Source organism: Schistocerca nitens, chromosome 1, assembly GCF_023898315.1.
Source record: "Schistocerca nitens isolate TAMUIC-IGC-003100 chromosome 1, iqSchNite1.1, whole genome shotgun sequence".
NCBI classification, from domain to species: Eukaryota; Metazoa; Arthropoda; class Insecta; order Orthoptera; family Acrididae; genus Schistocerca; species Schistocerca nitens.
Genome location: NC_064614.1, coordinates 279,693,250 through 279,717,171, shown reverse-complemented (window position 1 = coordinate 279,717,171; position 23,922 = coordinate 279,693,250). Strand labels below are relative to the sequence as shown.

The 23,922-nt window shown below is 39.7% G+C and overlaps 1 protein-coding gene across 2 annotated transcripts in view; it reads left to right on the top strand.

Annotated features, from left to right (window-relative positions):
- LOC126248144 (transmembrane protein 135-like) overlaps positions 1 to 23,922 on the top strand; it is a 107,887-nt gene that overhangs the window by 68,058 nt on the left and 15,907 nt on the right. For both annotated transcript variants that reach the window (XM_049948862.1, XM_049948851.1), the window contains exon 6: positions 5,831 to 5,998. In XM_049948862.1, the coding sequence (XP_049804819.1) occupies positions 5,831 to 5,998 (168 nt within the window). The remainder of the gene's footprint in view (positions 1 to 5,830; positions 5,999 to 23,922) is intronic.

Genomic DNA, 23,922 nt, shown 5'->3' with positions numbered 1-23,922 from the left:
AATTCTGCTATCAAAGCTAGAAAGATATGGTATTCGAGGTCTGTCCAACAAGTGGATCAGTTCCTTCCTCATTAATCGTATGCAGGCAGTGTGCATCAAGCACACAAATATTGAACTAAAAACTGTATCAAATCACTTATCTGACTATAAACAAATTAAATGTGGTGTACCACAAGGATCAGTATTGGGACCCCTTCTGTTTCTTCTGTACATAAATGATTTACGCTTAAATGTTGATGCACACAAAACAATCATATTTGCAGATGACACCACGATTCTACTAAAAGGAGACGATGATGAACAGTTACAGAAGACAGTAAACACGGTCACGAAATAACTTAGCAGCTGGGCACAGAGTAATCAGCTTGTAATAAACAGTAAGAAAAACATTGCTCTAAAATTCCACAATGTTCCTAACAAGGACATGTTTATCCCATCAGTCTCTATCAATGACGAACCAGTTGGTAACAATACTGAAACCAAATTCTTAGGACTTTGGCTGCAGAGTAACATCAGATGGAATAAGCATATTGAATATCTCAATGCAGAACTGAGCAAAACATGTTAGCTTCTTTGTTCATTAAAATCATGCTTTAGTGAGAAAACAGTATTGAATGCATATCATGCGTACTTTCATTCTCGTCTTAGATATGGTGTCACCTTCTGGGGAAACTCTAAAACAGCTAATAGCACTTTTAAACTACAAAAAAGGGCCATTAGAATCTGGTTTGGGTGCAAGCCTAGAGACTCTTGTAAACCCCTGTTTAAGAAATCTGCCATTCCTCCATTACTATGTGTATACATTGTGGAAACTCTTTTGTTCTTTAAATTAAAAGTAATAGGCAAGGACCGGAGACTGCAAAAAAACTGTGATATACATGAGCACTTTACCAGACAAAACAGAAACTTACATGTGACTCAAATCAGCACAGCACTGTGCCAAAAAGGTACTTTTCACATGGGAGTTAAGCTTTATAACAAACTTCCTGAGAACATAAAGCTATCACTGAGGTCAATACATTTGGAAAATCTCTAAAGTCGTATTTACAGCATCACTGCTTTTACTCCATTGAAGAATATTTAAATTTATGAAATGTGTTATATAAATACTTGCGTGTAAAGTGTATTATTGTAACCTTAAATATGTATGCCTTGAAATGACTTTCAGCCTGTATATTTATAACTTGACTTGTCCAATGTCTTATGCATAAGCTGCTATGTAGACAACAGGACCAATAAAAAATACAATACAATACAATGCAATACAGTGAAAGCCTTCCATGAAATTTCCATTTTTTCCACAACATTGTTTCTTTAAACGTTCACTGTGAACAAATCATGGAACCAGTTTCTGGGGCACTGCTGATTCTAACAATAAGAAAAGTAAATTTTAAAACAATTATGTCACATTGTAGTATTTTCTGTTGCTGATGGCTTATCTGAATCTATCCTGTGTAGTGATTATCGTGCTGATTCATATTTAACTGCAGCTGTGATCCATCTATCCATCTATCTCCAGTTTATTCTTTGTGATATCACGAGGGGCCGTCTTATGACCTTTCTACCACAGTGTTACAATATACATTCCCTCTCTTGCTAACCTTCGGTAAAGGGTCAGCAGAGCCATGCACTTCTAAAGCCTACCATCCGTGTTGTAGAACTTTCATACTCCAGATTTTAAAATATTTGTCATCACTTTCTGTTGGTAAAAATCCTCTCGATAACTTTCCCAACTTTTTTAGTAATTTACGTTCCCTAAACTTTGTTGTTTCACAATACCGGTAGATAGTGCAGTGTCACAGAAGGGGCTTAATCCAACAGTAGAACAAATTCAAAATTTTTAATACCAAATTACTATTTTTGTATGTCTCAAGGAAGCTCACAGTGTCCATCTCTATTTTACATTACCTTTCCACAGCAGTTACTTTGATTTTCAGCTATGGAATCCAAATAATAAACATCATTGATGATATATCACATTACTTAATAGTTTTCTCTAATGTTAGTCACAGTACCAGTATTGTATATTAAAGTATTTGAATTTACAGTTAATGAACATCTCTTGTAAGTGTGATTTCACTCTCCTGCAATAATCACTGTCTAGTACTCAGTATGTGTCTGTCTTCATTTTCAGTCTAAAATTAGACAATTAATTCATACTCAGGCAGTGGTGTTTGAGCATTTATTGATATACTTTGAAGGTGAAACTTCCTGTAAGAAACAAGATATTTCAAAACAAGTAAAGGAAGAGTCTCTCCTTTTGAGCTTCTGATGGTTTTTAAAATGCTAACATTTAAATCGTGATCAAACAATGTTTCTCCTTACAGGCCTTTTGCAATTCTCTTTGGAACTTGGGTATATGTTAGTGAAATGGTCTTGGTGTGATATGGTGTATTTTTCCAGTCAAATTTAGAGTATTGGAAGGCTTGATGTGACATATGGTGTTTTCGTCCTTTTACTTGAGATACCATGGCAGCACCATTCATCATAGTGATCTCAAGCAGTCTCAGTTATGCAAACTTCTGTATATAATTACTTCTGTCTTTCACATATTAAATTACAATGGAAACTCCAGGTTGGAATATGAACAATGTGGGGAAAGATAGATTCCTACGTAATGTAAAGATCACTCGTTAAGTTGCAGACAGGCACAGCTAAAAGGCACTTACACGTAAACTGTCTGCCACAGCTTTCGCCAGAAAAGAAAGAGAAACACACACACTATTCATTCATACAAGCAAGCATGCCTCACATATGACCGCCATCTCTGGCAGCATAGACCAGAACACAACTGCCACGGGGAATGGGAGCAGCAATCTGGAGAGGGTGGGAAAGGGTAAGGGATAGCAGCATACAGGTGGGGGGAGAGGGAAGCACTGTCTGGCAGAGTGTATAGGAACTATACTGCCAACAGGTATAGCTTCAGGAAGTTGTGGGGCAGGGAGGTGGGGAAAATGGAGTGGAAAAGGAGAGGAGCAGGGAAACACGGGCGGATCCATTGGCAGAGGGCAGCAAAAACAAAGAAGGTGGGAGACGAGGATGGGGAGGAGGTAATAGGGTAGAGGGTGTGGGAATGACATGTTACTTTAGGTTGAAACTGCGATAATTATGGGAGCAGAGAATGTGTTGTGAGGATAACTAACATCTGCGCAGTTCAGAAAAGCTGGTGGTGGAGGTGAGGATCCAGGTGGATTGGGAAATGAAGCAGCCATTACAATAAAGCATGGTACGTTCAGTTGCATGTTAAGCCATAGGTTGGTCTCCTTTGCTCTTGGGCACAGTGGGGCAGTGGCTATTAATCCTGGTGGACAGCTTGTGACGTTTACCTGTTTTATTTCATTGTTGATAGTCATTGGTGTCGACGTATTGCGTTCTTATACTGACTGAAAAATGGGGGGAGGAGGGGGGTGGAAGTTCAACACTGGCTACTGTAAATGATGTACCCAACAGTTGCACAGTTGTGTTTCACAGCTCTTTACTCTCACTGTTCACCCCCCCCCCCCCCCATTACACAGTTAATATGGCCAGTTCACTATTGGTTAACTTTAACTTTTGATAAGCCTTATTGATGTTTGCAGGCAAACGTCAGCATACAGCTACAATAGTTTACTGTTGAACATCTATGAGCAGTAAAAATCTACCCATACAGCTCTTGCACAATAATATGGTACGTGTGGCACTATTGAACAGACACCGTAATTATTTTAAACACAGCCTATTTGTGTTACACTTATTTCACGGTTAAGTTGATGCATGTGTCTCGTCTGAAAATCATCCGTGGACTGACTGACTGACTTGGGACCAAAATTGGGGACTTTATATATCCTCACAATAATAGGTACTGAAACCATACATTGTTTGATATTTAATTTACAGAAATTACAATTAAAACATAACTCATTCAGTTAACTGAATATATAGAAAAAATCCTTCTTTTTAACAGTTTCTTGTACCACAAAGGTTTGGTTGAATTATTTGTTTTGTTTAAATAATGAAATTAACAGATATACTTTTGACAAACCTGCTAATTATTTTGGAATTAAGGGCTAGATTTGCTATATATTTTCGAATAGAGCCAAATAAATACTTTAAGAATCCTAGTGGTGGTTCTTCCAAATGTTTATAAAGAACAGAATTTATATTTGTTTCTAAGTCAACAACAGAATCTAAGTCACGAACAGTTGCTGATTTTACCCTATAACAAAAAACTAGGAATAGTCAAAATAAATTAGGAAATTGTGATGACATACACAAAACTAAGAACAAAATTAGACCTGGTGCTATATTCCTTAAGACTGAGGGCCAACCTTTCTCTTTTATGAAAATGCAGATTACACTCATGTATGTTAAAGATAATTAGTCAAAAAGAAAAAAAAAAAATGAATCTAAGGAGGCAGATGGCAAAACAAGAAAGGAAGTAGAGAGATCCCAGCTTGCTTCGTCACAAGCTGGTTGGTTGTCATACCAGTACAAAAAGCTGTTCAATGATTTTATGTTGATATGACTACCAACGAGTTGTCTACCGGGATGAATGGCCACCGCCAAACTGTGGCCAAGAACAAAGTAGACCACCCTGTGGCACAACATTCAACTGGACAGAACATGCTTGATTTTAGTGGCTGCTTCACTACCTGAGCCATCTAGTTCCTCCCCTCAACCACCAGCATTTCTGAACTACACAGATGAGAATTTTTCTCACAACACATTCTCTGCTCCTGTAATCATCCCAGTCTCAACCTAAGGTAACATACTGTTTTTGCGCCATCCACCCAACAGTCCCCCCCCCGCCCCCGCAACTTCCTGATGCTGTAGCTGTTGGCAATTTAGTTCCTGCACACTCCACTAGACAGTGCTCCTTTCTCCTCCCCACCTATACACTGCTATCCCTTCCTCTTCCCCACCCCCTCAGTTTGCTCCTTCCATTCTCCTTGACAGTTGCGTTCTGGTTCAAGCTGCTGGAGGTGGTGGTCATGTGTATGTGAGGTGTGATTGCTTGTTTGAATGAATGGTGTGTGTTTCTCTTTCTTTTTGTGATGAAGGCTGTGGCTGAAGAAGTATGGTAAGTGTCTTTTAATTGTGTCCGTCTGCTCCTTGACATGCCATCTTTAGGGTAAGTAAAGATTCTATCTTTTCTTACATTGTAAATATTAAATTGCACGCCATGTTGAATATACTTTTCTACACAGTTGCTATAAATGCACCACTGCTGTTTTGAAGATAACTTATACTTCTCTGCAATGCCCAAATGCACATACATTGCCCTTACACACATACACTGTTTGAAGTATACTTACTCTCTTCTTCTGCCCATTCCATGATGTTGTGAGCTATGTTTCCAGCTGTGACTTCTTCTCCGGGAAATTTGTATGACATCAACTCTGTGACATTTTGGATGTCATCGAACATCACTCCAGGGATTGCAAACCACCTCCTCAAACATACAGGAACTATTGATGGCAAAGGTGTGCGCATAAATTGTCGTCTGTGACTTGGACACAAAATAAGTAAATGGTTTTTGGAAATAATAAGTTGGAAATATGACTACATTAAATTTCCTATGTACCGCTGAATAAAAAAAGGACATAGGATTTTTCTGGCTAGCAAATGAACCTCACATTTTTCTTATATTTTATATTAGAACATTTTAAATTGAAATTTTGTCAGTATATTTTTAGCTGCTGTTTGTGTCTGTTTCATTCACATTTTTCTCTCGAAGTAAGTGATAAGAGAGAAATGTATGGTACATCAAATTTTTATGCATTATTTCTATCATGTCATTTTATTGCATTTATTAATGATGGAATTACTGACTGACTGACTTTACTTTTAGGGAACAGCAAAGTTATTCTCAATAGGGTATGGTCTTCAAGTCTGTCTGAGACTGCTGCTTCAAATTCGTAAACTTGTACGTCACCCGAAGATGTTACCTGGTGTACTGGTGCAACGAGATGCATTCAGATTTGGAGCATTTCTTGGGGGATTTTCTGGATTATTTAGGGTGAGTACAAATCTCTATAAAATTGTGACAGAAACTAAATTGTGTTTCTGTTATTTCTTACACATTTTGCAGACTTGAGGTTCATTATAAAAGAACCAAATCAGCTTTGTAATTCATTCTCTTGACTGTTGGTCTTGTTGCAACACCTTAAAAAAAAATTAGCTGAGTCACGTACTACCATAGACTCAAACTGCATCAAAACTATCTAGCTGAAATGTCCATAGTTTTGTTATCAACACATGTTAATTTTGCAGTGTTGATAACAAGGGTACCCCAAGAAATGGGAGCTGCTGCAACAGTTCATGTAATTAAATTAAAAACTGCATTAATGTTTGCAATAGCATTCTGTGTGTCATTGTCTAAACTCTCAGTACATTCTGTTCAATTATTGCTGCTACTTTTATGTAATTTGTATGCTACTTAGCCTGCACTTCTGTGTATTTCTATATATGCTTATTTCTTTTACCTTTTGCATTCTCTTGTCTTGTCTTGTCTTTCATTTATGAAGAGGAAACTGCAGATGCTTTATTCAGTTTTTGTCAACCACTAGTCTTGGTATTCCAGAACTGGTGACTGTGAAGAAGATGCCCTTGTTTCATCATTTGTTTTCAGACATCAAAATGGCTCCTTTTTTTTCCCCCCCCCCCCCACCGTGTTTCTTGCTAATCATTCCATCTTTGCAGTCTCACTAGAGAATATATTTGTGATTCTGTTTTTGCAACTTCTTCTGCAATTTTTCTCTTTTAGGGTTCTTAGGGTTCCTTCTGGTGCTAGTTATTCGCTTTCAACCAGAATATTCAGATGGTACCTTCAAAATCTTCTCAATCTCAGCATTGGTCAAGAACTTTGACATATTTATCAGAAAAACGCACTGCTAGCACAACAAGAAACCTGCAAAAACTCTAATTCCATGTGTCAGTGCAGTGGTTTTGAACAAGTAAGGGTTGTCTGTGAGATTGCCAAAATAGTTTGAGAAACATCCACACAATGGGAGTACCATACAGAGGCCAGTTCACAGTTCACCAAGCCCAATTAGAAGCCATGAGTGCACTAAAACAATGTGAACTGAGGAAGATGAGTGGAGATCGGGCTTGAGACACTTGCAGTGTGCCCACCACAGAGCTATGCTCAAGCTAGGGCTTAGTGTTTACCACTAGCAGTGGATTATTGTAGATGTTATGGCTGCATTCAGCTACGTCATTGTCAATCATCTTTTGTATCTCTTCTCTCTCTGCAGTCCTAAGATTCATCAGTAATGGATAGGCCTCACAAAAGAAACTTCCATACATATTCCATAATTGTTAACTGTTGAGTTTTATCCATAATGGATGCAGTTGAACACTGTAATTGTTCCTTTATGGGGTAGAGATTAATAATTGCTACCATTGACAATAGATTTTATTTAACATATGACCTGTTTCGGGCTTTTGTCCATCTTCTGGTAGTTTACATTCATTAACATGTTCCCAGCACTCAGCAATGGATTGCACTGTTAACATAAAAAATGAATAATGTGATGATGACTAAGTAGACACAACTGAAACAATTGGAAGTGGCTAAGTGACATGGATTGGAAAATATTATTGTACTTGCATATAGTTTTTGTATCTGTATTGTTTCCACACTACAGTTATAAAATTTTTTACAATGACTGTGACATGTTGAAAAATATTATTGTGCTTATATGTAGTTGTAGTATCTATATTGTCTCCCTATAAAATTTTTACAAACACATTTTGAATTTGTACACATTAACTGCTTATTAATCAACATGTTAAGTATTGGTACGTCCATATTATGCCTTTGATACAGTAGTGGCACTTAAGATGTTAGTAACTCCAGAAGCATATGCATTCGCAACATCTAGCATGTTTACATTGGAAAACAGAAACCAGTCCTGTGTTGTGACTGGTAATGGTTATTAATCTAAACTAATGTAAGGAGCCTCACTCAGTCAGCCAAAATTTGCAAAATCAAACTGTGAAATTATATGGTTAAAATCTGAAATCAAATCATTAATGGTTTATAAATGCGAAGATACACTTAACAAGCAAATGCTCAAACAGCACTTGACAGTAAACAACTCCTTAACTCCCATTCAATTCATTTACATTTTAGATAAAATTAGTGACCAGGAGAGCAAAGAACAACTAATTGTATCAGCTAGACATAATCAGAAATACTTGCTCTCAGTTCTTACAGAAGACAACTAGAATCTCCACCCATGCCATAACAAATGTTTTATGACAAGGTGATAAACACCACCACTATCACATTTGATAAAGATGAAACTAACTTACTTGAGAAAGGCCTCAAACATATTCCATTGGCCCAATAACAGCAATATCAAAGATTTAATTGTGATTTTTGGGCAGGAGATTGTATTAATCATTATGATGGCTTTCAACTGGATAAGGCATGGGACCTGATGATTTCTTTATCTTAAGGGCTAAAGACATGTACAGTGACAGTTATTTTCTTAATTTGAGGTCTGAATTTTAACTCCATCAACTCGCATTCCGACGGAGAGCACACATGTAGTATCACCATTATGCATGTGCCTGCGCACTGTAGATGGAGTCATATTCAAAGAGATCAAGAAACTCGACAGAGGTTGCTCATGTAGTGCCTTGCCTTTACGCTTGTGTGTCTGCACCAATTTTTGGTATAAAATTAGCGATGTGAACTAAAAATCTCCAGTGCAAAACACTCACCTTAAGATAATTGAACCGTTGTCAACCAAAATATCATGACAAGTGATGGAAGCCATCTGGCTGCAATCTTGAAACTTCATGGAATAAGGACTGAATGGTGTGTGACTCAGTGAAAATGAACAGTAATGAACAGATAAGTATTGGGTTTAAAGTTAAGGACATCATACACAAGAACCTACAAAACCAAAAACGGGTTTAAAGTTGAAGACATCATGCACAAGAACCTAAAAAACCAAAAACTAGCACAGTTGTGCAAAAAATGACTCCAAACTGCTCATGTACAGTAATAGAAAACTGAAGACAGAGTTCTGTAGTGAAATCTGACAAAGGTAACTCAGACGTTATGAATGATTCTTAATACATCAACAGACTTCGGAACTGTTTCATAAAAACAATATACATGAAGTGCAGAGTGACCCCACATCCAAATTCAAACCCAGCTAAGGAAACTATTGATACCTTGTGATTTCTTGTTATGTGACTCTGATATCCTAAAATGCCTTGTCGTGAACCTGCCAGCACCAAAACTATGTTTGTAAGCAAACGTTTAAAGTCTGATTGCCCTATACGTCCAGTAGTTAAACTCTAGAAGTAGTCCAGCATATTTTATCACCAAGAAGCTAAAGGATGGTCTCAGCAATATTTATACTTATCAAAAGAATTTCTCAATTAAGACTAACTGTGATGTTATGGAAGATATCGAAGACATGTCAATACCAGACAGTGCCATATCTGCTTCATTGGACATAGTAAACCTATACAGAAACATGTCTGTGTATGTGCGGATGGATACGTGTATGTGTGCGAGTGTATACCCCTTTTTTCCCCCTAAGGTAAGTCTTTCCGCTCCCGGGATTGGAATGACTCCTTACCCTCTCCCTTAAAACCCACATCCTTTCGTCTTTCCCTCTCCTTCCCTCTTTCCCTCTCCTTCCCTCTTTCCTGATGAGGCAACAGTTTGTTGCGAAAGCTTGAATTTCATGTGTATGTTTGTGTTTGTTTGTGTGTGTATCGACCTGCCAGCACTTTCGTTCGGTAAGTCACATCATCTGTGTTTTTAGATATATTTTTCCCACGTGGAATGTTTCCCTCTATTATACAGAAACATACCTATTTGTAACACAATCCAGATACTGAACAACTACTAAAGCACAAAAAAGTTATCCATTACTGATGTATATGAACTCATTGAACAGCTAGAACTAGTTCTGTCACATAATAACTTCATTTCTGACAAAAAAATTCGTAAACAAGAAGATGGTCTTGCAATGGACAGCAGTTGGCCAGGAATCCTTGCAGATATTTACATCAGTTGCATAGAAAATCAATTCTTCTGGTTAGAATGTTCATTTGAAGACAAAATAATTTATTACAAAAGGTATATTGATGATACCATCATCCTCTACAATGGTACGATTGAGGAGATTGAAAAACTTACAAATGTTCTCAGTAGCATGCACAGCAACATTATCTTCATGTGGAGCATCAAGTGGATAAAGGAATAAATTTTCTTGATCTTACAGTTATAGTTTAAATAACAGACATGCCTTTCAAATTTACTGAAAACCCATCACCATGATGTTGTCATAAACCACTTGTTCTGTCATCCAATACAACACAGAATTCCTGAGATCTGTCCTTAAATCATATACTTAGAAGTACCTCTCAGTCCTCTCGATGAACAAAACGAAATTAACATTATCAAAGAAATTGCACACCAGAATGGATACAGTCCAGATATAATTGATAAACTTCACAACAAAATAAAAAAGAAACAATGCACAAACATCTGCCAACTCTTCTGGTTTAGACAGGTAAATCCTGATTTTCCACTTTTTCTCCTGTCTCCAGATTACTCTATTATTTCTCCCAATTTTTAACTAACTACTATCAAATCTAAGATACTTGTTTTGAAAACTTGTGACTTCAGTTTTTTTGGCCAATGATTGGAAGCCCTTCCACTCATTAGTGTTTTTAATTGATATACGTATCAAAGTTTATGATTGTGTTTGTGTGTTGTCATTGTGCTAAGTGAAGTTGATTATTATCCAGTGTTTTTGTGATTGGACACTGGTCTTCGGCAGTCATACCTTTTTTTCTTTCTTTGTTTTTCTTTTTTTCCTTGTATTTTTTTCTTGTCTTTTTTTCTTGTCTTTTTTCTTTTTTTCTTGTCTTTTTTTCTTGTCTTTTTTCTTTTTTCTTGTCCTTTTTTCTTTTTTCCTTGTCTTTTTTTTAACCGTAAACCATCACAACATAATACTGATTACCTGGGCAATGTTACCAATAGAGGGTATGGAATCAATATTATGAATAGTTCTGGTGTTTTTATTTGTAGTTTTATAGCCACTGTATAACTTTTTGGCATCATAGGGAGAAACTCTCACAGTTTTCTCGAAATTATACTGAAAATGAGTCATGGGTTTTGATCATTCCACCTCCTGATTTTTTAAAATTGAAACTCCTGATTTTGGTTTTTTTTTTTTAAGGTTGGCAGGTATGTGTGCACCTCCTACATCAGATTTACAAGAACAAAGGAATGCATTGGCCTGCATCCTCTTTATAGGAAAAATTCCATACAAAGTTGCTAACCGTTTTCATAATAGTGATACTCAGGTATCCTTCAGCACTAACAATAAGTGACAACAGTACAGCATTCACTGCAGTAAGACAAATAACAAGTGAAGTGTTTACAAACTTCAATGCCCACATTTCTACATAGGACAGACAGGAAGTAGTTTCACTGTAAGATACCAAGAACGACGTGGGTACCCTCCAGCTAAATAACTTTGGTGCAGAATTGTTCTAAGAAGGCCATAGTACATAAAGAGGCCAAAGCTGGTCCAAATGACGCACTGCAACACCCGTGTCCGTCTGGATTTCATACAGGCGTTGGCTACGGTGTCGTAAGATGTGGCCCGGGCTCCATTTTGGCCGCCTGCCATATCCCCGGTCGTCGGCAGTGAACCGGCCAAGCAAAGGCACCCACGGCTGTGAGGTGGAAGGCCGCAGGGGATGAAGTAGCGTGCGGGGCTGCCGGCCATGTAACAGTTCAGCTGGGCTGTGGTCGCCCATGGGGGTGAAACGCTAAGAAGCCAGAAACTGGAGAAACGCATCAGCAGCAGCAGAAGAAGTCAGGAGTTTCCGCATCTGAGACTTAAATGTGCGGACCAGTCATTCAGCCTCACCGTTTGATTGTGGATGGAACGGAGGGGCCGTGACATGCATAACGCCGTGACGAGCACAAAAATCCGCAAATTCGGGAGAGGCAAATTGCGGACCATTATCAGTAACAAGAGTAGAGGGAAGGCCTTGCAAAGAAAAAATGTGGGCGAGAGCACTTGTGGTTGCTGCGGTGGTAGGCGACGGGAAACGGACACTGAAAGGAAAGTTAGAGTAGGCGTCAATTACGAGGAGCCAATAAGTACCTAAAAAAGGTCCCCCGAAGTCAGCATGAATGCGCTTCCAGGGCGCCTCAGGCGAAGGCCACGGTGACAAAGATGACTTCGGGGCGGCGGCCTGTGACGCACAAAGGCCGCAGGTAGCGACCATGTGTGCTATTTCAGAGTCGATGCCAGGCCAGTACACGTGATGGCGCGCCAGAGATTTTGTGTGAGAGATACCCCAGTGCCCTTGGTGAAGGAGGCGCAAGACTGAAGCGCGCTAAGACGCAGGAACCACAACACGCGGCGAAGCATTGTCGGTGGAGAGGAGGATAACACCATCCCTAGCTGTGAGGCGGTAGCGCAAAGCATAGTAGTTCCGCAATGGGTCAGAAGTCTTAGCGGACGGATGATCTGGCCAACCCTTCCAAATACAGCGTAAAACCCAGGAGAGGGTAGGATCAGAACCCGTAGCAGCCGCCAGCCAGTCCCCGTGATGCGGAATCCGTCCACAACCTGCTGCTTGGCAACATCCAGGTGGAAACACAAAAGTTCGTCCCTACCGAATGCCAGATCAGGACCCATGGGAAGGCGAGACAGTGCATCAGCATTCGCATGTTGAGCCGTCGGCCGGAAATGAATCTCATAATTGAAATGAGACATGTAAAGAGCCCAACGTTGGAGGCGGTGTGCAGCCTCGTTGGGAAGTGACGATGATGGATGAAACAAGTGGTTTGTGATCCGTAACAAGATGAAATTTGGATCCATAGAGAAAAACACCAAACTTATGAAGAGCATAAATAATGGCCAAAGCTTTTTTTTCAATTTGAGAATACTTTTATTGAGAATTCATGAGCGTTTTGGAGGCATAAGCAGTGGGTTGTTCAGAGCCGTCGGAAAAACGGTGCGCAAGGACTGCACCGACCCCGTATAGAGAGGCGTCCATGGCAAGAACAAGATGTTGGCCAGGTCGATAAGTAGCCAGGCACGGGGCCTGTTTCAGCATAGTCTTCAATTTCTGGAAAGCCACATCGCATGACGCGCACCAGTGAAAAGGCACGTTTTTATGCAACAGGCGATGCAACGGCTGAGCCACCGAAGCAGCAGACGGTAAAAACTTGTGATAGTATGCTGTTTTCCCCAAGAAGGCCTGCAGTTCCTTAACAGATGTAGGGCAAGGAAGGGCATCGATCGCAGCAACAGTTTGCTGAAGCGGACAAATACCATCCCGAGAGAGTTGAATCCCCAAGTACGTGATAGATGCCTGAAAAAATTGTGACTTCTGAAGATTACACTTAAGACCGGCAGTCTGTATGGCATGAAAAAGTGTGCGGAGGTTCTGAAGATGTTCTTCAGTGGTGGAGCCAGTGACAACAATGTCGTCCATGTAATTTATACACCCAGGGACAGGGAGCAATAAGAATCTCTGAAAGAGAGCAGGGGCGCTGGCAACCCCGAATGGCAATCGTTGGTATTGATAGAGGCCGAAAGGCGTGTTAAGGACCAGAAACTGCCAGGAAGCAGCATCGAGAGGAAGTTGATGATAAGCTTCTGACAGGCGAGTTTTAGAAAAATACTGGCCTCCCGCAAGTTTAGTGAACAATTCTTCAGGTCGGGGCATAGGGTAAGTGTCGATGAGGCATTGCGCATTTACAGTGGCTTTAAAATCGCCACAGAGACTAATATCACCATTGGGCTTAGCAACGACAACGACAGGAGAGGACCACTCACTGGAAGTGACAGGAAGCAAGACCCCTGAAGTAGTGAGACGATCCAGCTCCTGTTTTTCCCGATCACGAAGGGCCACAGGAATGGGCCAAGCCCGAAAGAACTTAGGCCAAGCAGTGGGTTTGAGTGTGATATGAGCTTCAAAGTCGTTTGCATGGCCTAATCCAGGAGAAAAAAGGGACGAAAATGTCGTCGACAAGGAATCCAGTTGAGCATAAGGAATAGCATCAGAGACGATATTGTCAGAGTCATCTATGGAGAACCCAGAAGTGCAAAAGGCATCGAAACCAAAAAGATTCTCTGCGTTACTCTGGTCGATCACAAATATGGGAACAGTGCGAACGACGGATTTGTAAGATACCTCAGCATTAAATTGTCCCAAGAGAGAAATCTTCTGTTTATTGTACGTCCGTAATTGCCGAGTGACAGGTGATAGGAGTGGAGAACCCAACTGAAGATACGTCTGAGAATTAATTATAGTGGCAGCAGAACCGGTATCCACCTGCATGAGAACATCCCGACCAAGGATTTGGACAGTGAGGAATAACTTCCCTGAAAGGTTGTTGTTGTTGTGGTCTTCAGTCCTGAGACTGGTTTGATGCAGCTCTCCATGCTACTCTATCCTGTGCAAGCTTCTTCATCTCCCAGTACCTACTGCAACCTACATCCTTCGGAATCTGCTCAGTGTCTTCATCTCTTGGTCTCCCTTTACGATTTTTACCCTCCACACTGCCATCCAATACTAAATTTGAGATCCCTTGATGCCTCAGAACATGTCCTACCAACCGATCCCTTCTTCTGGTCAAGCTGTGGCACAAACTTCTCTTCTCCCCAATCCTATTCAATACTTCCTCATTAGTTATGTGATCTACCCATCTAATCTTCAGCATTCTTCTGTAGCACCACATTTCGAAAGCTTCTATTCTCTTTTTGTCCAAACTATTTATCGTCCATGTTTGACTTCCATACATGGCTACACTCCATACAAATACTTTCAGAAACTACTTCCTGACACTTAAATGTATACTCGAAGTTAACAAATTTCTCTTCTTCAGAAACGCTTTCCTTGCCATTGCCAGTCTACATTTTATATCCTCTCTACTTCGACCATCATGTTATTTTGCTCCCCAAATAGCAAAACTCCTTTACTACTTTAAGTGTCTCATTTCCTAATCTAATTCCCTCAGCATCGCCCGACTTAATTCGACTACGTTCCATTATCCTCGTTTTGCTTTTGTTGATGTTCATCTTATATCCTCCTTTCAAGACACTATCCATTCCATTCAACTGCTCTTCCAAGTCCTTTGCTGTCTCTGACAGAATTACAATGTCATCGGCGAACCTCAAAGTTTTTATTTCTTCTCCCTGGATTTTAATACCTACTCCAAATTTTTCTTTTGTTTCCTTTACTGCTTGCTCAATATACAGATTGAATAACATCGGGGAGAGGCTACAACCCTGTTTTACTCCCTTCCCAACAACTGCTTCCCTTTCATGTCCCTCGACTCTTATAACTGCCATCTGGTTTCTGTACAAATTGTAAATAGCCTATCACTCCCTGTATTTTACCCCTGCCACCTTTAGAATTTGAAAGAGAGTTTTCCAGTCAACATTGTCAAAAGCTTTCTCTAAGTCTACAAATGCTAGAAACGTAGGTTTCTTCTAAGATAAGTCGTAAGGTCAGTATTGCCTCACGTGTTCCAGTATTTCTACGGAATCCAAACTGATCTTCCCCGAGGTCGGCTTCTACCAGATTTTCCATTCATCTGTAAAGAATTCGTGTTAGTATTTTGCAGCTGTGGCTTATTAAACTGATTGTTCGGTAATTTTCACATCTGTCAACACCTGCTTTCTTTGGGATTGGAATTATTATATTCTTCTTGAAGTCTGAGGGTATTTCGCCTGTCTCGTACATCTTGCTCACCAGATGGTAGAGTTTTGTCAGGACTGGCTCTTCCCAAGGCTGTCAGTAGTTCCAATGGAATGTTGTCTACTCCGGGGGCCTTGTTTCGACCCAGGTCTTTCAGTGCTCTGTCAAACTCTTCACGCAGTTTTGTATCTCCTATTTCATCTTCATCTACATCCTCTTCCATTTCCATAATATTGTCCTCAAGTACATCACCCTTGTATAGACCCTCTATATACTCCTTCCACCTTTCTGCTTTCCCGTCTTTGCTTAGAACTGGGTTTCCATCTGAGCTCTTGATGTTCATACAAGTGGTTCTCTTATCTCCAAAGGTCTCTTTAATTTTCCTGTAGGCAGTATCTATCTTACCCCTAGTGAGATAAGCCTCTACATCTTTACATTTGTCCTCTAGCCAGCCCTGCTTAGCCATTTTGCACTTCCTGTCGATCTCATTTTTGAGACGTTTGTATTCCTTTTTGCCTGCTTCATTTACTGCATTTTTATATTTTCTCCTTTCATCAATTAACTTCAATATTTCTTCTGTTACCCAAGGATTTCTACTAGCCCTCGTCTTTTTACCTACTTGATCCTCTGCTGCCTTCACTACTTCATCCCTCAAAGCTACCCATTCTTCTTCTACTGTATTTCTTTCCCCCATTCCTGTCAATTCTTCCCTTATGCTCTCCCTGAAACTCTCTACAACCTCTGGTTCTTTCAGTTTATCCAGGTCCCATCTCCTTAAATTCCCACCTTTTTGCAATTTCTTCAGTTTCAATCTGCAGTTCATAACCAATAGATTGTGGTCAGAGTCCACATCTGCCCCTGGAAATGTCTTACAATGTAAAACCTGGTTCCTAAATCTCTGTCTTACCATTATATAATCTATCTGATACCTTTTAGTATCTCCAGGGTTCTTCCATGTATACAACCTTCTTTCATGATTCTTAAACCAAGTGTTAGCTATGATTAAGTTATGCTCTGTGCAAAATTCTACCAGGCGGCTTCCTCTTTCATTTCTTAGCCCCAATCCATATTCACCTACTACGTTTCCTTCTCTCCCTTTTCCTACTACCGAATTCCAGTCACCCATGACTATTAAATTTTCATCACCCTTCACTATCTGAATAATTTCTTTTATTTCATCATACATTTCTTCAATTTCTTCGTCATCTGCAGAGCTAGTTGGCATATAAACTTGTACTACTGTAGTAGGTGTGGGCTTCGTATCTATCTTGGCCACAATAATGCGTTCACTATGCTGTTTGTAGTAGCTTACCCGCATTCCTATTTTCCTATTCATTATTAAACCTACTCCTGCATTACCCCTAATTGATTTTGTATTTATAACCCTGTAGTCACCTGACAAGAAGTCTTGTTCCTCCTGCCACCGAACTTCACTAATTCCCACTATATCTAACTTTAACCTATCCCTTTCCCTTTTTAAATTTTCTAACCTACCTGCCCGATTAAGTGATCTGACATTCCACGCTCCGATCGGTGGAATGCCAGTTTTCTTTCTCCTGATAACGACATCCTCTTGAGTAGTCCCCGCCCAGAGATCCGAATGGGGGACTATTTTACCTCCGGAATATTTTACCCAAGAGGACTCCATCATCATTTAATCATACAGTAAAGCTGCATGCCCTCGGGAAAAATTACGGCCGTAGTTTCCCCTTGCTTTCAGCCGTTCGCAGTACCAGCATAGCAAGGCCGTTTTGGTTAATGTTACAAGGCCAGATCAGTCAATCATCCAGACTGTTGCCCTTGCAACTACTGAAAAGACTGCTGCCCCTCTTCAGGAACCACACGTTTGTCTGGCCTCTCAACAGATACTCCTCCGTTTTGGTTGCACCTACGGTACGGCTATCTGTATCGCTGAGGCACGCAAGCCTCCCCACCAACGGCAAGGTCCATGGTTCATGGTTCTTCCCTGAAAGGGAAGAAGTGCAATTGACAGACAACACAGAAGCAGAATCAGCGTCACGGTCATGAACATCATGTATGCGGTCGGATTTGCAAACGGCAGACACATGACCCTTCTTTTTGCAATTGTGACACATGGCCCAACGTTGGGGACAGTCCTCCCGTGAATGTTTCGTAAAACACCGTGGACATGAAGGAACTTGCCGGGGGTTTTGCTACAGTTTCTTAGAGGGTTGTTTACGGTTAGGTTGAGGCTGTGCATGGGAGCGTACTGGGGCCATGGCTGGCGGGGACGCACCGCATGCGTCGTCAACAGTGCACAGAGGTTGTAATTCCCCGACGTCACCCTACGCCTCTATTTGTGCCTCAGCAGCGCGAGAAATTTCAAAAGACTGCGCAATGGATAGGATTTCATCTAGAGTCGGATTTGCCAACTGAAGGGCATGTTGCCGAACTTCTTTGTCGGGCGCCGATCGGATAATAGCATCCCGTACCATGGAATCGGCATAGGATTCTTTGTGAACGTCAGTAAAAAATTGACACTTTCGACTGAGGCCGTGAAGTTCAGCAGCCCAAGCGCGATAAGATTGATGCGGTTGTTTTTGAAAACGATAAAAGGCAACACGAGAGGCTACCACATGTGTTTGCTTGTGAAAATAGACAGACAGAAGTGAGTACGTTTCAGCAAAGGACAAAGACGCAGGATCTTTCAGGAGCCAATTGCGACAACAACCGATACATTTGAGGTGAAATCCATGAAAGGAACGGAGACTTACATGTTTGTTCGTCCGTGACATGAAACGCCAAGAAGTGCTGTCGAAGACGATTTTCGTAATCAGACCAGTCTTCTGCTGTCTCGTCGTAAGGAGGAAAAGGAGGTATAGACAATGACGAGAAATGCCCCGCATTTGATGCCGCGACGAAATCACGAATCGCCGATGTTAGAAGCGTTTGCTGTTCAATGAGACCTTGCAATAGTTGCTCGACAGTAGCCATGGAAACCTGTGGGTCAACAATGAAAAGGAAAAATACAGTACCTCGTTGCCAATTGTTATAACGTCAAGTTGAACACATGTATTTCGAAATGACACAACACATATAAGTCGCTGAGCAAGTTGACAAAGCAAGACATGTGAACACGGTAACATTCGAATGAGCACTGAGTCCAAGTCTAGCGGCCGCTGGCTGGCTGGCCGCTTAGGTTGCGCGGCTGCTGCATGGCTGGCAGACAGTGCCGCATGTAGACGACGCACGTAATTGCGCGGCGGCACTTTGAATTATCAGCAAGTCACAACAGTATAGTCACTTGTTTGACACCATGCGTGACTTTGCGCAGAGTGAGTGTGAATTTCAGGCAACTTTGAGGTGTTATATCTGGGGCAATATTTTGTTGAAAGAAATGAAATTTGGCAGTCTTGTACAACTTTAAGTGTTCTCTTAAGAATAATAATGAAAAGAATATTATGAACCATGTTCAGCCAGAAAATTTTAGGCAGAATTGCCAGGAAAAATCGGCGCCTGAAAAACATCCAGAAAATGCATTGGATTTTACATTATGTGCCAACAATACCTGAAAATGATGGACAAATTTGAGGGAATGTAGCATGGCAATGGTTTACTGTGTTTTGTTGCATACATTTTTTCATTTGTGTAGTGACAAATAATATCTCACTATGTTGGGGTGGTTCACGGTGACAATGTTTACAGTTAAAGCCATCATTGTATCTCTCTTGCTGCCTACCGCAGAAATGGTTGAAGTAAATAATCAGTTGCCTTCTGGCATTTATTAGAATTTTGTGTAGCCACAAAATTGAATTGTTGTGGAATGGAACTTTTTTGGCACTAGCCACAGGAAATCCCTTTGTGATGGGATTGATGGCACAACCAAGTGATTATTTACTCGTGCAAGCCTGTAAAGGCCAATAACAAATTAAATGTTCTGAAAAAAGACATCAAAGAAAGCAAAAAGTTTCATGAAGAAAGAAGATGAGAACATCATCAATTTACCATTGATTCGAGTTTGGGCCTTATCAGCAAAGTTTCTAAATTTTGTTGCCAGGGTATCTAATGTGACCATGCTAAGCCTTATGTATGATAATGAATGGTGGACTGTCAACATTATTGACATATCAAAAAAAGAAAAATGATGCACTAATAAAATTTATGCTAAGTCAAGGCTCACTCATTAATTTTATTGGCCTGGAAGACAGGATGCTTGCTGGGTACCAGTACAACACCTCATTTTCATGCTCTGTTATTTCAATGTCACCGTCTCGCTGCCAGTATCAATTTCCAATGAACTGCAGAAAATGGCTCAAAAATTTTGAAAAATATAAATGAGAATATTGAGAAGTTTAAAATCGAAATTGATGTACTTTTTGCTTGCCGTATATGTGAGATACTCCTACCAATTTTGAGAATAGCAGATAAGGTACTTAGAAAATGGCTTTGTTAGCAGACAGGTCCCACCAAAAGGCTTTGGAACCTAAATTAAGACCCCTATGGTGATGGGGTTACTGGTTCATGTTCTTGTACCAGTAGTGACAATGTTAATGCCACAATATAGTGAGACATTACTTGTCTACAATGAAACATGGACAACAGGTTGCTGCAATGTAGCCTGTTGCCGTAGTAAATTCCCTCAAATTTGTCCGTCATTTTCAGGTGTTGTTAGCATGTATTAGAAAATCAAATATGGTTTTCTAAATGCTTGAAAACATGCTCTATCCAACTGTGATTAGTTTGAAATCAGTTATGGAAAACAGATTACCTAACAGGAAGTTAATTATGATCTATTTGGTAATTTTACGAAAATCACGTTTGAACTTATTTTGTAGCAATTTAGAAATCAATACATGACTGATACATTACATTGGAAAATCTTATGTTGCTAAGTTGTAGTGTACAGAGTTCCATACCTATTATGCCTTCAATCAATGAGATATAAGAAGCCGAAGTTAAAACTTCATTTGCAGTGTGATTTTTCTGGCTTCGTTGCCTGAGTTTAGGAAGTATTGTCAACCGATCTTGAAAAATAAACCCACGCGACTGGTGGGTGGGGGCTTAAAATATGTTCAATGAGGCTGGTTTTGAAGCTTTCATAGAAAATGGTATTTGTAAAAGAAGTGTTGAATGTTGCAATGTTTAGTTTTTCACAAAACCATCATTTTTTGATGAATTTATAGACTACTGGAATATACTAGGTGAATGAAATTTTGTATTCCTCATCCTTGTGCTACCAAGCTATTATGTATTATGTTTAATGTTCACCATGCATTTACTCCACAAGAGAGAAGAATCTGAAGTTTACTTTTTTTGTGCTGTGATTTTCATCTCCAACTTTGATTCAAATTATCTAACATTGTCAGCCCATGGATAATTAAATACACGTTTTTTGCATTTAAACTGATGGTCTTTCTAGTGAGTTCAGTTTGGAACGTCTTATAGAACATGGTTCGTTTGCAAAATCAGGTCAAAGGTACCACATTTTTGACCTTTTTACAAAATCAACTTTGCACTTAGTGTTGCTAGGGGTATATAAATGAAACTTTATTTTGGAGAACCTGTTGTTATCAGGTTAGTGCATGCCAAGTTTCATCAGGGACTAATTCCTGAGATACAAGAAACCAAACTTGGAAATTTTTTTGGGCAATTTTGCATAAAATTTTCTGGCTGAATGTGGCTCTTAAATTGCTTTCCATTATTATTTTCGAGAGAATGTTGTAAATTGTACAAGATGACCAAATTTCATTTCTTTCAACAAAATGTTACCCAAGATATAACAGCTCAAAGATGCCAGAAATTCACACTTGCTCTGTGCAAAGTCCCACATGGAGTCAAATAAGTGACTACATCTCGGCCAGTACTTTTTTGACAAATGTTAAACGTTACCAATGATCATTTGGAACATGTGTAATGTTCACATAAAATTTCAATGAAATCCTTGATGGTCAAGCAGGGAGGGGTAGGTTGACTTGCCATGGAATGACCCATATGCTTCACCAGAGGTTTACCTCCTTTACATTCTAAGAAATTATTTTAGAAGGCTACATACACTTCGTACCCTATTATCTCTTTTCCATAAATCTGCTTCCTGGTTGAACACTAATAATATTCTATTATCAGTTAGCCAATCTAATACTAATAGGAGATCAAGGTTTAAATTAGGCGCTACTGAGAGTGTTTGGTGAAAGGTCAATGTATTAATTGTTGGTAATCACGTTTCTTCTTTTATTTTTTCCATTTATGATTGGTGATACTAACAACAAAAACCTCTTTTAATGATAGTATGGGAAGAGATACTTTTTTGTTGCAATTCCTGTGAGATTAATGATATTTCTATCTCGGAATCTAAGTGAATATGAACATTCTTTCCAAAAATATCTCGCACTTATTCCGTCTTAGATTTTACTTCTTCTTCTTCTTCTTCTTCTTCTTCTTCTTCTTCAAGTAAACACTCATGAGTAGTTATTAGCTGTGTGAGGGCTACAATCTTCTCTGTATGAATGCCTACTGTTCCTTTGCTATGTCCTGAAGCCTGGCCCCTTCCCCAGAATGCCCGTTGTTTCCTGACGGCTGGTGCAAACACGACCAGTCATTTGGCATAGTAGGACAGACAGTGATTATACTACTACAATTAAATGTCTGTGTCTGGTTACTCTCTTGATAATTCTTTGCTCCCGTACTTTACAATATTTACATTCCTTTTTTCCTTTGGAACTGAAGTGGATAACAGTTCCCATCACTGTTATCTCACCAACAGTTTTCTCCTCGGGTACATTCTTTCTTTAACACATCAAGACCTTTGGTAACCATTAATAAACCTTTTACAGTCATCCAACTGTGATTCCATATTGCTCTCCCCACATGGTAAGGTTCAACCCAGAGCTTTGAAATTTCCCTGTCATACACATCTCTGCTGTGGAATGAAGATTCAGATATTCAGACAGATGATTGAATCTTTTCCTGTACCTTTTGTTCAGTTAAGTCACTGATATTCTTTTTCAAAGTTGCAAGATGGCAGTCATGCCAGAATCCTTACTTTGTTGTAAAACATTTAACCTTACTATCGCATGTGAGATCTGTTTATGTGCCTTGGAAAATTCCTGTTCAGTTAAATCTTGAATCTGCTTGTTGTTGTTGTGGTCTTCAGTCCTGAGACTGGTTTGATGCAGCTCTGCATGCTACTCTATCCCGTGCAAGCTTCTTCGTCTCCCAGTACCTACCATAACCTACATCCTTCTGAATCTGCTTAGTGTATTCATCTCTTGGTCTCCCTCTACGATTTTTAATCTCCATGCTGCCCTCCAATACTAAATTGGTGATCCCTTGATGCCTCAGAACATGTCCTACCAACCGATCCCTTCTTCTAGTCAAGTTGTGCCACAAACTTCTCTTCTCACCAATCCTATTCAATACTTCCTCATTAGTTATGTGATCTACCCATCTAATCTTCAGCATTCTTCTGTAGCACCACAGTTCAAAAGCTTCTATTCTCTTCTTGTCCAAACTATTTATCGTCCATGTTTCACTTCCATACATGGCTACACTCCATACAAATACTTTCAGAAACGACTTCTTGACACTTAAATGTATACTCGATGTTAACAAATTTCTCTTCTTCAAAAACTCTTTCCTTGCCATTGCCAGTCTACATTTTATATCCTCTCTACTTCGACCATCATCAGTTATTTTGCTCCCCAAAGCAAGACTCCTTTACTACTTTAAGTGTCTCATTTCCTAATCTAATTCACTCAGTATCACCTGACTTAATTTGACTATATTCCATTATCCTAATTTGGTTTTGTTGATGATCATCTTATATCCTCCTTTCAAGACACTATCCATTCCGTTCAACTGCTCTTCCACGTCCTTTGCTGTTTCTGACAGAATTACAATGTCATCGGCGAACCTCAAAGTTTTTATTTCTTCTCCATGGATTTTAATCTGCTTTAAATCATTATTTACATTTCTAAACTATTCATTAACTTCATTTCTTACTACATCACACTGCTTATCACTGCAGGACATAATTCCTCTGCTTTCCAAATTATTCTTGGGACTGAGACTTGGCTCAAACCTGAAGTAGAAAGCTCTGAGATATTCAGTGATTCATCAAACGTGTATTGGAAAGATGGATCAGCTGCCATAGGAGGGGGAGTGTCCACTGCACTTCGACAGAAATAGTGTATCTATTGAGGTTGAATTTGAGTGTGACAGTGAAATATCTAGTTGTGTAACAGGTGTAGGTGAAATAAAGTTAATTGTAGACGC